Genomic DNA, 16,167 nt, shown 5'->3' on the forward strand with positions numbered 1-16,167 from the left:
ATATGATGTTGGCTGATGGTTTTTCATAAATAGCCTTTATTAAATTGAGGTATAGACCATCTTGGAATAGATGATCTTTATCTCAATCTGACAAAAACCATCTATGACAAACCAATAACCAACAAAATACTAAATAGTCAAGAATTGAAAGCTTTTGCTGAAAAATCAAGAACAAGACAAGGACATTCGCTATCACTACTCCTATTCAGCACAGATGCGGAAACATTAGCCAGAGAAATTAGGGAGAAAAAAAATAAAAGGAATACAGATAGGAAACGAAGAAGTTGAATTATCCTTATTTGCAGATGACATGATTCTTTGCATAGAAGACCACAAAGACTCCACATAAAAACTTTTAGATATAATAACCAAATATAGTAGCATAGCTAGATACAAAGTCAACACTCAAAAATAGTTTTCCTGTAAACAAATAGCAAATTAACTGAGAAAGAAATTAGGGAAATGACACCTTTAACAATAGCAGTCCAAAAAAATGAAATATTTAGGAATCAATCTAACAAAGAAAATAAAGGACCTTCACAGTGATAATTATAATACTCTGATAAAGGAGATCAAAGAGGATATCAAAAGATGAAAATATATCCCCTCCTCTTGTGTAGAAAGTCTCAACACAGTCAAAATAGCCATACCTCCAAAATTGTTATACAGATTTAATGCAATCTCAATCAAATTACCACTAGCATACCTCACAGAGCTAAAGAAAAGATTTCTAAAATGCATTTGGAACCAGAAGCAACCTAGAAGAGCAAAACAAATTCTGGGCAACAGAGGTAAGGCAGGGAGCATCACAATTGCTGACTTGAAATTATACTACAAAGGTACTGTGATAAATGTTTAACATCACTGGTCATCTAAGAGATGCAAATTAAAACAAACCTGAGATTCCATCTTACTCCAGACCCAATGGCTGCAATCAAGGGATAAACCAACAACAAATGCTGGTAGGACTATGGTGAATAAAGGAACACCTCCCCACTGTTGGTGGGAGTGCAGTCTGGTGCAACCAGATGTGGAAAACAGTGTGGAGATTCTTCAAAAAAATTAGGATTAGAGGTTCACTTGACCAAGCCATTCCTCTGCCTGGTATCTTGTTAAAAGAATTAAAGTTTATAACACAACCTACAATGCACCTATGTTTACAGCAAAACAGTTTGTAATAGCTAAATCTTGGAAACAAGGCAAATGCCCTTCAACCAATTCATGGATACAAAAATTTGTGGTTCTTTTTTATACCATAGAGTGCTACTCAGCCACAAAGATGAATAAAATTAAGACATTTATAGCTAACTGGATAAAACCTGACACAATATTCTCACATGAAATCAGACACTTGTGTAAATAAATATCACATTGCATCTCTGATCTGAGAAACTGAAAGAGTAAATAAGAACTAAAATATATAATAGATAACAAAAAAATAGGAAGAAACTGTTCAATAGAAAAGGAAAAGTGAAGGATGAATGAAGAAAAATGGAGAGAAAAGAAAAAATAAAGAGAGGGAAAATGGAAACAACAGTTCTATAAATAAGGAGGGGAGCAGGGTTGAATGGAACTCAGGGGACAGTGAGAAAAAGAAGAAGCAAGCTATATCGTGTACAGGTACAAGTTCCCCTTCATGAATGTGAATGCTACATATATTTAAATTGTACCAATAAAACTAATTTTAAAGAAAAAGAATGTCTAGGTTGGGGATTTAGCTCAGTGAGGCCACCAAGACAAGAAAGAAAGAAAAAGAATGTCTAGACAAAATGTGGTGTATGCATGCAATAGGATATCGCTTTACCTTTGAGAACAGGAAATTCTGACATGCTGACACATGATTGAATGCAGAAAAGATTGTAAAAGCGAGAAAGTCAAATTCAATAGTACAAATAATATCAGAGCCTGTTTCTCTGAGATATTTGAGCAGATAAATTCATACGCACAAGAAGTGGACTCGTGGTAGCCAGGGTCTGTGTGGATGGAAGATTGGGTAGACATTACCCAGAAGGTCCAGCCTGAATTTGGTAGATAAGATTCTAGGGGTTTAAGATTCTAGGGGTCAGTGGAGGTTGTGCTGCAGAACAATATGAGTGCACATAATGCCATTTAATGGTGTGCTGAAATTTGGATAAAATAATGAATTTTATGCTGCATCTGTTTTACCATGTAAAAAGTATGAGAAAAGTAGAAGAGACATTGCCTAACATAAAGCCCCTTGATGGTTTCTTCCTTTGAAAAACTATCCAGAGTGCTCCACAGCTGCTCTAGCGCTGCCTGCCTCTACCCCATCCTTGCCTAAGTGGACAGTGAGGAAGAGGAGGAAGCAGGAGCAGCACACTGCTGCGGAGCTGCCAAACCCACAGCACAGCACGGCCTTTCTCTGGGTCACGAGAACTGTGTGGTTACTGAACGTGGTGGAAGACAGAAAGAGCAGCAGGGGAGACAGGCTGGGCAGGGGGTGCGCTCCTCAGCCATCCCCTGGGACCGAGTAAGTGAGAAAGTCAGCAGGAAGGAGGAAGATTTACTGTGGCTCCGGGGCCACAGATTTCACTCCACAGTCAGCTGTTCCACTGCCCCTGGGCCTGAGGTCAGAGGATCACGTGGAAGGGCAGGGCAGAGGACAGCTGTGCTCCTCATGGTGGCGCAGGGCAGAGAGAGCCAGACAGGAAGGGCAGGGATGAGATACAGCCCAAGGCATTCCACACGGCCCACTACCTCCAGCTGGGCCCAGCTCCTTCACCTCCCATGGATGCCATCAGATTGCCCTCCCGATGAGCCCACTGAGGAAGTGAGAACATTCCTGATGAAACAGCCCTGAAAACCCCACCTCTGAACACATGAGCTAGCTCCAGACATTCTGGGTCCAAAGCACAAAAACCACTCCTGGCCCCCAATTCCCACATCCATCTCTCTATGCAAAATGCACTTTGTCCAACTCCAGGAGTCCTCAGAACTTCACAGTTCCATCATCACTCCAAATCCAAGTCACAGTGTATTACAACATGTGCAAACTTGTCAAAATGAAACCCCATTGTCAGTATGCACTGATTAAAAAAAAATTTGAAAGAAATTCCAAGTCCAGAGACTTCCCTGGGACTAGAGCCAATCTTTGGCTGGGAGCTACTTTCGAAACAAAAAAGCAAGTTCCAACATCCAACAGTGTGACAGGCATAGGGTAAACATTCCCATTCCAGGAAAATAGCAAGGAGGAACCCAAAACCAGAAAGACAAGTATTAAATCCCAAAGCTGCAGCCCAGCACCCAGGACACCTGTGGCAGGATGTGCATGTCTATGGTCTGGGGCAGCCCCAATCCCCTGGCCTTGCCAGTTGCACCCTCCTGGCCTCTCTCTCCTCTGCCTCTGCTCCCTGCCTACAGCTTACTTCCCAGGATGTCCCATGTTCCTGGAATCTCTAAATTCCTGAGATTCCCTCACTGCAGCTTTGCCTTTCCTCACAGTTTCATGCATCAGGCTCTCTGGGGTCCCCTCTGGGGATAGGAACCCTGCCACACTAGTCTGGCTCCCAGGTCTCCCACTGAAATGCTGCTAGAAGCCTCCATGAACCACACCTGCAGTTCTCATACCTGCAGAGCAAGCACAGTGTCCATGAAACCAAGGTCTTACACCCACATGAGCAGGAGCCAGGGCCCCTTGGACAGTGGCTGCTGTGGCCTCTGAGTGCCTGGATGGCTGAGCATGGAGAAATGAATCTGAGGGACCCAACAATCTAGGCAGACCTGCCCAAGGACAGCACTCCAGGATTTCTTCATAATGAAAGATTTATACTATATATACTTCACCCTATGTAGGTGGGGTCATGCTGATACCTTCAAACCATCTTTTCTCTTGTCCTTTGGAAAGTACTTGGCTTTTTTAATGGCACTAATGTCTGCAGCAACCATAACTTACTTGAGCCCAAGCTTTTGAAATCCTTCTCTTGTCCTCTCTGCTCTTGACTCGCACTGTTAACCTGGCTGAAAGCATGGAGCAGTGCCCATCTCATAACCTGAGTGCTGTTCTCCATGAGACTTCCTGTGTCACACCAATTAATTTGTCACCTTTAAACCCAGCTTTCCACAATGTCTCAGAGCATGAATAAAATTCAGACAAGTGCTTTGTCAGCCTGTATCATGATAGCACTCTCAACAAATTTCCAAGACAATAAACTTTTCTTTCTGAAACTTCATCAACACAGACTTTATCAGCCTCCCTGAGTCATCCTGTCTAGGACACTTCAGAGCCACCTGTATTTCAAAGTAAACGGATAGGGAATAATTGTGTTGTAGCAGTGTGATATACGAGGACATCTAATACTCATGGGAATCATTACAACAGCAAAATGAAAGACATAAGTATTAGGCATAGGATTATAGAAATGGGAAAGTAAAATTCATCTTCTTCCATGTCCATTTCCTTCCAGCTGTATATTAGACACAGATGCCATGGAAATGGACAATGCGAGCTTTCCCAACACTTTTGTCCTGCTGGGCTTCTCAGAGTTTCCATGGCTGGAGAGGCCCCTCTTTTCAGTGGTCCTGGTCTCCTACATCCTCACTCTGGTGGGGAACAGCTCCATCATCCTCCTCTCCCTAATGGATCCCAGACTGCAGACACCCATGTACTTCTTCCTGGACAACCTCTCTCTGCTGGACCTCGGTATCACCTGCACCACTGTGCCCCAGCTTCTGGCCAATCTGTGGGGACCAGACAAGACCATTGCTGCCTGGGGATGCATCACACAGCTCTATGTTTATACCTGGACAGGATGCACTGAATGCATCCTGCTGGCCGTGATGGCCATTGATCGCTATGTGGCCATCTGCCAGCCCCTCCGGTACACTCTCATCATGCGTCCCTGGGTGTGTGTGCAGATGGCAGCTGCATGCTGGTTAACTGGCTTGGGCAGTACGCTACTCCATACCACACTGACCCTACAGCTCCCATTCTGTGGGCACCACCCCCTGGACCACTTCTTCTGTGAGGTGCCTGTCCTCATCAAGCTGGCCTGTGGGGACACCTCTGCTAATGAACTGGCCTTGGCTTTGGGAGCAATACTTTTTACCCTAGTGGCTCCCCTGATGGTGGTCATCTCCTACACCCTCATTGGTAGGGCTGTTCTGAAGTTACCTTCAGCTGAAGGCAGGCACAAAGCACTCAGCACCTGCAGTTCCCACTTACTGGTGGTCACCTTGTATTTTGGACCAGGCATGTACATGTACCTCCAGCCTCCAGCCAAGAGTTCTCAGGCCAAGTTCATGTCCTTCTTCTACTGTGTTATCACCCCAGTACTTAATCCACTCATCTACACCCTGAGAAACAATGATGTGAAGACGGCATGGAAGAGGATCCTGCAGTCACAGAATTGTGTAGAGTCTTTAAAATCCAGAGGACAGATACAAAATTAAACAGAGGTTTTGTCTTTTGGGGATTTTTAGGAGGTTTTTGTGGGTTTTTGTTGTTTCGTTTTGTTTTGTTTTGTTTTTTGGTAAGGAGGATCAAACTCTGGACCTTGCATTTGTGAGGCAGACAGTGACAACACTAAGCTAAATTCCTGGCCCAAAATAGAGCTTTTGAAAGTGGAGAAGGGAAGAATGTTTTGAGAGAGGAAATAGAAGAGAAACAAGACAACAAAGAAGTAATGTATATTATGTCTATATACATACTCCCCTTGTGAACGTGAGCATTATGTACTGAAACTATAAACTGGTAAAAAAAATCAATACCTTTTCTCTACAACGAACTAAAGAAGAAATCAGAAAATAATTCCATTCACAATAGCTTAAAAATATAAAATTTCCAAGGATAAATCTAAGCAAGGATGATAAAGACTTCCATTGTGAAAATTTCAGAAGACTGAAGAAGTAAACTGAAGGAGACACTAGAAGATGGAAAGACGTCTCATGTTCATGGATTGGCAGAATTAATATTACTAAATTGGCTGCATCACTAGAAGCAATCTGCAGATTCAGTGCAATCCCCATCAAAATTCCAATGACATTCTTCAAATAACTACAAACAAAACCCAAAATGCATGTGAAAACAAGAAAGACAGAATAGACAAAGCAGCTCTAAGTAAAAGGAGAAACTGGAGTCAGCTCAATACCCAAAATAAAGTTTTACCACAAAGCCATAGTAACAAAAGCAGCATGGAACTGGCACAAAAAAGGACATGTAGTTCAGAATAGAGGACCCAAAAACAAATTCACATGGAGACTTTAAATGGCAGAGTGAAAATTAGCAGCAAAATACAGCCTGTTGGTTTCCCAGGATATGGAATGAGGACCCTGCCAGAGGAGCTGCATGGATTTTTTTTTTTTTTTTTTTTTTTTTTTGTACCAGGGATTGAACTCGGGTCCTTGCACTTGCAAGGCAGGCCACCGAACCGCTGAGCTAAATCCCCGGCCCTGCATGGAATTTTTGGTTGTTTGATTTTTCCTGAAGAATTGAAAGTAGACCTCCAGAAATCAGAAGTGAATTGACAAGGAAAGTAGCAATACAGGAAAATTGAAAAGTCTGAGCGCGGTGCAGAAAATATAATGAAGCATTCTGAAACACTAACACTAGGTCCCACAGAGAGGTCCTGGCTTCACCAACCCAGGTGAAACAAGGGAGATTGTCACTTTCAGGGTGAAGCAATGCACTGGACTGGTAGTGCTGAATCCCACAGTTACTGTAAACTGCAAAAAGAGCACGAAGTTGTATCTGAAAGTAACTCCTTCCACATGGCAGTCTAGAGTTGGCCAAGAAATCCAGTGCAGAGCCCACCATATGTGAGAGATTAATGAGGGAAAGGGTTATTTTATTCACTGAGACACTGGGCCATCTTGGGAGTCCAGCAGCTTGAGGGAAGGAGGCAGCACTGCAGAGGACAGACTCCCTTCATTCTCTCCCTCCAACCTGGAAGGGGAAATACAGCGTGGTGGTGGACTGCACTTTGGGCCCAGGGAAACTGCGGACCGCAGCCAGATAAAGGGAGAGCCAGCAGCACAAAAGTAAGAAATGTCCCCCAGCATCCTCACAAACACCGGGAATGCTGTGTCCCTGCAGCATCCTCCCACCACCAACCCCTCAGGGACAAAAAGGAAAACCCCACACCCTAGGCACAGAAAGGCAGAACACGGGGAACTGTGGGCAGCCCAGAGCTCACTGGGAAGGGCTGGGAGATCTCATTCCTGGAGACTTGGGGAGGGGAGAGACTCACTGCAGCTGCACAGAGTGGGCCTTTTCCCATTGCTTCCCCAGACACCAGAACGATCTGAGACAGCGTGAAATCCTTCCCACCACCCACGGCCCCACATGGGAAAGGAGGCCCTCCGCTGAGCCTGGGGACTGTGCTGAGGTCCACAGGTTGGAAAGCAGAGCTCTTGGGACAGGGGCCAAGGGTGGGTAAGGCCTGAGGGTGAAGCAACAGAAAGCATTGCCTGAGCTGAGCACTTCTGAGCTGAGCACGGGGCAGAAAGCTCCTGTGCAGAGTGTGGAGATGATGGTAGGATTGTCCTGCAATAAGGGGCAAGCAAGTGGTGGTCACTGGTGGAGGTCAACAGAGATCTGGGTGTTGGGCAAACTGCACTGCATCCTCTCCCTCCCCAGTTAATTCAGGAGGTTGGATTTCCACATAGAGACAGAGGCCTGCAGTTGGCCACACCTAAACCGTGGCTCGCAGCCAGGAGGCAGACACTGACAGCCCTCTCCAGGACCAGGCAGGTGGTTAAGAAGTCCACAGGGGAGACTGCAGTGGAACTACAAGGACAGCACGCAGGGAGCTGTGTGGACCCTCCGGCTCCATGGTATTTCAGCTGTGTCAGGGCTTCTTCTTTGTTTCTCTTCGTGTCTGTTCTGGGGTTTTTCTTTCCTTTTCTTTTCTTTTTTTTTTTCTCCTATTCGTGCGCCTTTATTAATATTATTTTTATTAGTAAGGTTTTTTCTTCTGCTTTCTTTCGTCTTTTTAACATTCTTCCCTCTTTGATTGTCTTCATTTTCCCTCTCCCCTTCTCTTCTCTCCCTTCTTTCAACATTACATTCAAAAGACTGATATTTTAATGATTCAAAAGATTTGCGGTACTATAAAAATAAATACCAACATTACCAACTACCAAAGCCCAAGAGAACTGGTAAGACCAGAAGACTGTTGAAAACAACAAAGGGAAAGGAATTCTTTTTCTATTGCAAGCATTCTGTCTCATGGAGATAGTACCTTTCAACAGCGACTCACACTTTTCCTTATCTCACCCTGAGCCAACCTGCATGTGGCCTCTGCTTCTCTCCAGATTTGTTCTTCCCACAGATGCCACTGATGACCCCTGGGGACCAAGGCCCCTCGCCACGAAAAGGAGCACTATCACCTTCTCCTGACCAAACCCTGGACCCCGTTGAATGTGGGGACCTGTGGCTGAGAAGCAGAAAAGTCTCCTCTGTGTCTCAAAAAAGAGAGTAGCAACTCAGAAAGCAGCTGGGGAACATCCTGTCTGCAATGCTGCGTGTCACTAGGACGTTTATGACAACTCTCCATGCTGGGCTTGAGCAACTCAGCACTGGTCTGATGGTGTGGAGGTCACAGTGGCCCATAATGTGTTTGAAACTAAGCCAGGCAAAATTATCTTCTCAGCTCGCTCTGAGGGTGGAAACAACAGCAACAATAAAATGTGGAACAAAGTCAGGGGGTTGCAATGTGATAAAATACAATGCAAGAAAAACAGCCCTGCAAACAGGATGCTTCATAAAGATGTGATCAGGTTGCCCACAAGACTAAAGGGCAAATATTTGTGTAGTTTTAGAGCTTCCCGATTTTTTGTTGAAGAGATTTGTTTCATTTAAATTATATTAATTCAAAAACTTAAATATACTGACTTGCAGGTAATGAACCATGAAATTTGTCTACACTCAGGTAAGTATGAAAACATTAATATTCATCTTCTCTCAGAAGCTAAAGAAGAGTGAACCTGGTCTGGACTTCTATGGGGAAGGACAGATTTAAACAGTTTCCCCTGTGGCTGCATCAGGCTGCCTTTGAGCCCAATTTTTTTTTATTTTGTTTTTGGTTTTGGTTTTTTTGTTTTGCACTAGGATCAAACTCAGGTCCTGGTGCTTGCAAGGGAGGAGTTGGAACCACTGAGCTAAATCCCAGCCCTGAGCCCAATTTTTAAAGGGTGGCATGAGAACATCAATCCCGTAAAAGATACTTTTATTTAATCACCATCTGGCCTTCAGCTCTCTTAGACAGACACTTCAGAGCAAGACAATAAAATAGAAGAAGCCCAAATCCCTCTGGACCGCTCACGACAATCTCAGCCCTGCAGCTAATTATGTACCTGGAGAATCTCAGGTCTCAGAGCAGCCAGCCAGGAACCTCAGGAGGCCTCCACTCAACAAATCCCCTCTCCTGGCTGGGTTCAGGGACTGCACCCTCTGTGGATGGAACCCGAGACCCTGGATGGAACCTGAGACCCGGGAAGGAAGCTGCGTCCCTGACCCAGGACCCAACTCTCCCACTGCTGGCTCCTCACTCACTGCACCTTTGCTCTTCAATGTCAAGGTAAACGAGGGGAGACCCGGTTACTAATGAGCACCTTGCTGGGCCTCCTCTCTCCTCGAGCTGCGTGGGAGATTCCCTCCCTTGGCCAATGAGTGTGGGTCAATCTAGGCTTTGGGAGGTAAAAACTCAGACACTAAAACGAGAGCTTTGAGGAGAGAATGTTTAACCCTGATGGTGATCACCTTTCCCCTGTCCTCATGTCTATCAGGTTTCCAATCCTAGAGAAGGTTACGACTGAGAAGATGTATATGATCTTGGAAGTTGCTGGCAAAGGAAAGGTGACAGCACAGCCATCCCCAGTGGTGAGAGAGGGAACAAAACCATCGCTGAACAACTGAGGGCCTGGTAAGGAGCAAGCACTAAACCAGGGTTAGATGAAAATCAGCAAGGAAACAAATACACAAAGAAATCTGTCATTCTGTGTCTTACATACCAGGAACCAGGGGCTGAAGATAAAATGAGGTTTCAGTAAAGTCTAGAGCATTGGGCAGAAATCGGGAAGGGAACAGAAGTTTCCGTAACAAGCGAGAGAAACATCATCTGGAGCCGAGCTGAATCAGCTCTGCGTGTGAGTGAGTGGCGAGGAGGTGGCCAGGAGCAGCCAGCGTGAGCATTTCGGGGGCTACAGGGGCAAGGAGCTCGGATGAGGCTGCAGAAGGACCTGAGCCACTCCCTGTACACCTCCCCATCCCTAAGAGGCAGCCGCAGCAGCACCTGAGCAGGAGAGGCGAACTTAAAGGTCAGAAGGAGGAAAAGCTGGCAATTCAGATTTGGTCTTTGCACGTTGCCTGTATGTGAGAGATAAGCACACAAGACTATGGAAATAGGAAAACATTTTAAGTTAATAATAAATATTAAGACCATTTTTGTTTGCTTGTATATATTTGTGCTGGTGATTGACCCCATGGCCTAGTGCACACTGGGGAAAGCTCTAGCCCTGAGTTGTGTACTCAGGTTTATACAAATTTTTAGAACTTAAGCATGCATCAAACTCAAAGCTCTCAGTGGCAGGAGAGGCAGGGGTGACTGAAGTGGTGTAAGAGGTCAAAGTAACACATGAGATGGAGAGGCGAGGCCGTGGAGAACTCCCAGAGGAGCTGGCACTGGCACAGGTTGTACACAAGACGTGTTCTTCTGCAGACCAGCTGAGGCAGAGGAGAAGCCCTAGGCAGGGACCCAGGACTGTTCGGGAAGCAGGCAGAGGGGAGTATCGGGTCAGAGAGAGAAAACATGGGAAGACATAGGGGCCATATCAGGGCCTGATTCTAAAGCAGGGGTCTCCGTGGTCCCTCTGGGCTGTAAATGAGGTTTGCAATTCCGGGAGATCACACTCAAGCAGGTGAGCATGAGGACTGGATTGGGTGGAAACAGACACATACACACTGATACTCCACCAAGTCTTATCCAAATGCTGCCAGTAAACATGATTTCTTGCATTTTAGTGCAAGGGGCTAAAGATCAAGGTGCAGGTATAGCCTGCCCAAAACACTTGGGCTCACTGTGTCTGCCAGCAGAACAAGCACTCAGAGAGCGTGACTCTGGGTGTAAACACGGTGTGCAGGGCCCTACTCCAGATGTCCAGCTACAAACAGGGCCCACAACAATGTCCGCTCCTGACTCTCCAGATAAGGGTGCATTTTCTGTGGGGTTCGTGTTGTCCTGCCTTTGCTGTGACTGACTCCACTCTCACAAACATTCTGTTCAGTGCTCTTCTCTACTTTCACCTTCAGTTATCACAAAATTTAGTGCTTTCTTTCTTTCTGAATCTTTGGGTAATATTTGTCCCTCGTGTCTGCTGATACATTTCTGACTCTCCAGAATGCTTGTCCACAGATCTGCAAGCTGATCAGCTATGATTCTGTAATATCCATGAATCTAAAGAATTCGCCATGGGTCATATCTGAGGGTATTTTTTCTTGGTGGCTTGGTAACATCCCAGAAAAGCTGCTTTAGAGCTCACTTACTTGAGTACAACTAATGGTGTTTTCTATGACTCTTTTCAAAGGTAAAATAAATAATATTGTTCATAACATTTTATAAAATTTAGACATACTTTTTCATTCTTCAAATAATTATGTTTCCAATCTAGTGGTATGTTTTTGAATCTAGTTCATGCATGTTCTGCTCAATTATTAAATACAATGTGTTCTTTAAATTGTTGCACATATAAAAATATTTGCTCTCTAGGAAATTTCAGGATGAAAAATTTTTATAAAGATAAAACTAAAAAGTCAGAAGTACAATTAAGAGAGAGAGAGAGAGAGCATAGTGATTTCTTAGACAGTTTGGCCTCCATAAAAAAACTACCACAACTGCATGATGTACAAAAACCCAGAAATTTATACAGAATGGGATGGTGCATATCAATGAAAAGCAGCAGGAAACAGGGGTGCTGTCCAGTATGTGGATAGTTGGAGCCTTTGTGAACTGCTGGGGAAGGAAAACAGTACAGCAGACGGGCAGAGAAACATAGCTATTCTGCAGAAACTTAGACATAGGGTTGCTGTAGGGTGCAGAAATGTCACTTCTGAGTCTTCATCCAAATCAATGGAAACGAGGATCTCAAACAGGAATTGGACACCAATGTGTATAGCAGCATCAATAACATAGCAGAAGGATGGAAACAATGTGTGTGTGAGCTGAGAGATGAATCTAAACGTCCTTTGTACATCTATAAAATCTGAGTCCTAAAAGCAGAAAAATGTGATATATGCTTCAGTACATATGAAATTTTAGGACATGATAAAAGGGAATAAGCTAACCACAAAAATGAATGCTGCTTGATTCTAACTGGTGTGATAAAGGTCACTTGTCAGAGGAAAGAAAGGAAACATCTCATAGGTACAGAGGGAGTTTGCAAGAGGAAGATATTCAGAAAATAGGTGGTGGTGATGGTTTTATAACATTATCAATCTAGTTAATTCCATCGAGGTGCATGTTTAAAAATTAGTGAGTGGGTAAGTGTTATGCCATTTGGAAAAAAAGACATTTGGAAAGACATTTGGAAAAAAAGAAAATGAAAAAGGTTGCCTCAAATTTACTTCATTTGATGCCCTCTTTCAGGAAGAAAAAGTTCATGAGATATGAAGGTTCATGTGAAAAAAATAAACATTGTAAGCATACACTAATAAAGAAAGGAAAAGAGGAAAAGAAATTTATCTTTAAAAACCTGCCACTTTCTGTTCAGCTATATATTAAAGACCAGTCCAATGGAAACAGGAAACATGAGCTTTCCCAATGCTTTTGCCTTGCTGGGCTTCTCAGAGTTTCCGTGGCTGGAGAGGCCCCTCTCTGCAGTGGTCCTGGTCTCCTACATCCTCACCCTGCTGGGAAACAGCTCCATCATCCTCCTCTCCCTGGTGGACCCCAGACTCCAGAAACCCATGTACTTCTTCCTGGACAACCTGTCTCTGCTGGACCTCAGTGTGACCTGCACCATTGTGCCCCAGCTACTGACCAACCTCTGGGGACCAGACAAGACCATTGCTGCGTGGGGCTGCATCACACAGCTCTATGTTTATACCTGGGTGGGTACTACTGAATGTGCCCTGCTGGCCGTGATGGCCATTGATCGCTATGTGGCCATCTGCAAGCCCCTCCAGTACACTCTCATCATGCGTCCCTGGGTGTGTGTGAAGATGGCAGCTGCCTCCTGGTGCAGTGGCCTGGCCAGTTCCCTGCTCCAGGCCACACTGACCCTCCAGCTCCCATTCTGTGGTCACCACACCCTGGACCACTTCTTCTGTGAAGTACCTGTGCTCATCAAGCTGGCCTGTGGGGACACCACCTCTAATGACCTGGCAATGGTTGTAGGAAACATACCCTTTGCAATGTTGGCTCCCCTGCTGGTGGTCATCTCCTACACCTTCATTGCCAGGGCTATACTGAAGCTCCCTTCAGCTGAAGGAAGACACAAGGCACTCAGCACCTGCAGTTCCCACTTGCTGGTTGTCACCCTGTTCTTTGGGCCAGGCATCTACATGTACCTCCAGCCTCCATCCAAGACTTCTCAAGCCAAGTTTATGTCCTTCTTCTACTGTGTTATCACCCCAATTTCAAGGCACTCAGCACCTGCAGTTCCCACTTGCTGGTTGTCACCCTGTTCTTTGGGCCAGGCATCTACATGTACCTCCAGCCTCCATCCAAGACTTCTCAAGCCAAGTTTATGTCCTTCTTCTACTGTGTTATCACCCCAATTCTCAACCCACTCATCTACACCCTGAGAAACAAGGATGTGCAGACAGCATGGAAGAGGATCCTGCAATCCCAGGGCAGGCTAAAGTCCTGGAAACCCAGATGATTTCTGCCTGTCTCCTAAGCAGCTACATGTACACAGTGATGAACACTGGCATATCACGTCTTCTCTTCCAAATGAACATCCACAAGAGGTCCCAATTTTCAAGACAAACCACTTTGATGATTGGAGAAAATCTTTGGACTAGAAAGTTCAATATCTTTAGTCTGATGGACAGCCATTGTCCTTTCTTAAACACTTCAGGTGCCATGTCTGGCCTCACAGACACAAGGAACAGCATGGTTCATAACTCCTTAGGATGGTGAGAAATGTTAGTTTCATGCATTTTCTTTCTTTTTACATTCCACTCTCTCTTTTTCCCTTCCTTTCTCTCTTCCTCTTTCTTTTGGTAAGTTAACTGCACACTCCAATGGTTTTCAGTGAGTTTCACTGGTCTTCATTCATTTTTCCTTCTCTGCATGCACCATGCACTGATCACGTCCACCCTCTCTCTTCTCTCTTGGCCCCTTAGGCCCCCCTAACCGCCTTTGTCCTGCCTAATCATCCCCACTCTCCTCTCGTCTCACCTCTCTCTCCCTAGGTGTGCTATATGACAAAAAATGGTATTTGTTTTTCAGTACCCAGCTTGTTTTACATAGATAATTTATTTTCAATTCCATCAGATTTCCTGCAAATGGCATGATTTTGTTTTCTTTTATCATTGAATGATCCTTCCCTGTGTTTATATACCACTTTTTCTTTATCCATTTATCCAATAATGGAAAGCTATATTGAGCCCCTACCTTAGTTACTACGAATAGTGCCGCAATAAACATTAGTAGGTAGGGTTTAGTATGTCTGTGGTATACTGACTTGCCTTTTGGTAATATAAAAGGGAGTGGCATACCTGGACCATGTGGTATGTCTATTTTTATTTGTGTTTCACTGAAGAAATCTCTACTGATTTAATAGTATATGTACAAATTTATATTCCCAACAGCAGTGTATAAATATTCTATTTTCCCTGTAATATTATGAGCATTTATTACATTTTGTTTTCTTGATGATCGCAACTTTTATCTTAATGAAATTCATTGCCAATATAATTTAGATTTGCATTTTCAAAATGCAATATTTTTTCAAGTAGTTTTAACTAATTGTAGTTCTTTTGAGAAGTATCTGATCAGCTCTTCATCTCACTAATTGATTGAAATATTTGTTATTTTCTTATTAAACTTTTTGTGTTACATATATGTGTGTGTGTGTGTATGATATTAACCATCAATCAGATGAACAGCTGCTTTAGATTTTTGCTCATCCTGAAAATTGTCCCTTAATCATTTTAATGTTTCCTTTGCTATGCAGACACCTTTTAATTTCATGAAAGCCATTTGTCAATTCTTGCTGTTATGTCCTGAGCTGTTGTATCTAATTCAGAAAATCATTGCTTGTACGAAAGGCTTTAAGTGTTTCCCCTATGTTTTTCTCTAGTACATTCAGGCTTTGAAGTGCTATGTTATTGTCTCTAGTTCATTTTGACTTAATTTTTGCACAGAGTGAGACATAGGAATTTACATTTATTAATTTGCATATGCTAATCCATCCCTGGTGATGAATCCCAAGTGATGAATCTCACTTTGTCAGGGTGTATATTTTCGATGATCCTCTGCACCCTTTTTGCCGGTTTCTTATTAAGGACTTTTGCATCTACATTTCTTAGTGAAATTGGCCTATTGTTCTCTTTTTTGGTTGGGAGTTTCTCTGCTTTTCGGTCAAGGTGATGCTTGCTTCCTGGAATGAACTTGGGTGTATTGCTTCCCTTTCAATTTCATTGAAGAGTATAAATAGTCCTAGCAATACTTCCCTAAATGTCTTGTACAATTCAGCAGTGAAGCCATCAAACCCTGGGCTTTTTAGTTGGTAAGTTTTAAATTACATTTATCCTTTTCTGAGAATGAACTATTTGCTCCTTTGCTTCTTTGTATCATTCTTAGTCTCCATTGCACTGATTTCTGCTCTGATATGTATAATTACCTGCCTTGTATGAGCTTTGGGTTTGTCTTGCTCTTCTTTGTTTAGGAGCTTGAGATTCAGCATTAGGTTTTTTGTTTGTGCTTACTCTGTTTTCCTAATATGGGTACTCACTGCTGTGAATTTCCCTTGTGAGGCTGCTTTCATTGTGCCCCATAATTTCTCATATGCTTTACTGTCATTGTTATATAATTTTAGAATTTGTCTAATTTCCTCTTTAATTTCCTCTGTAAGCCACTTGTTGTTCAGGAGCGTGTTATTCAATTTCTGTGGGTTTATGAAGTTTTTCTGATTTCTTTTTCTGTTGATCTTAAGTTTCATGACACCATGATCAAAAAATATACCAGGAATATCTTCAAATCTTTT

The 16,167-nt window shown here is 43.6% G+C and overlaps 2 protein-coding genes across 2 annotated transcripts; both read left to right on the forward strand.

The window, feature by feature from the left end:
• Positions 1–4,446: 4,446 nt before the first annotated feature.
• Positions 4,447–5,409, forward strand: LOC104853870 (olfactory receptor 15). Its single transcript, XM_010612070.1, has one exon. It carries the CDS (start codon positions 4,447–4,449, stop codon positions 5,407–5,409), a length of 963 nt encoding a protein of 320 aa, XP_010610372.1.
• A 7,351-nt stretch (positions 5,410–12,760) lies between these two features.
• LOC104853869 (olfactory receptor 2G3) lies at positions 12,761–13,836 on the forward strand. The gene is made up of 2 exons (XM_010612069.3): positions 12,761–13,453; positions 13,597–13,836. Exons 1-2 carry the CDS (start codon positions 12,761–12,763, stop codon positions 13,834–13,836), a joined length of 933 nt encoding a protein of 310 aa, XP_010610371.3.
• Positions 13,837–16,167: the final 2,331 nt, after the last annotated feature.

Source organism: Fukomys damarensis, unplaced genomic scaffold (genome assembly GCF_012274545.1).
Source record: "Fukomys damarensis isolate Sample0158 unplaced genomic scaffold, DMR_v1.0_HiC HiC_scaffold_3, whole genome shotgun sequence".
NCBI lineage: Eukaryota > Metazoa > Chordata > Mammalia > Rodentia > Bathyergidae > Fukomys > Fukomys damarensis.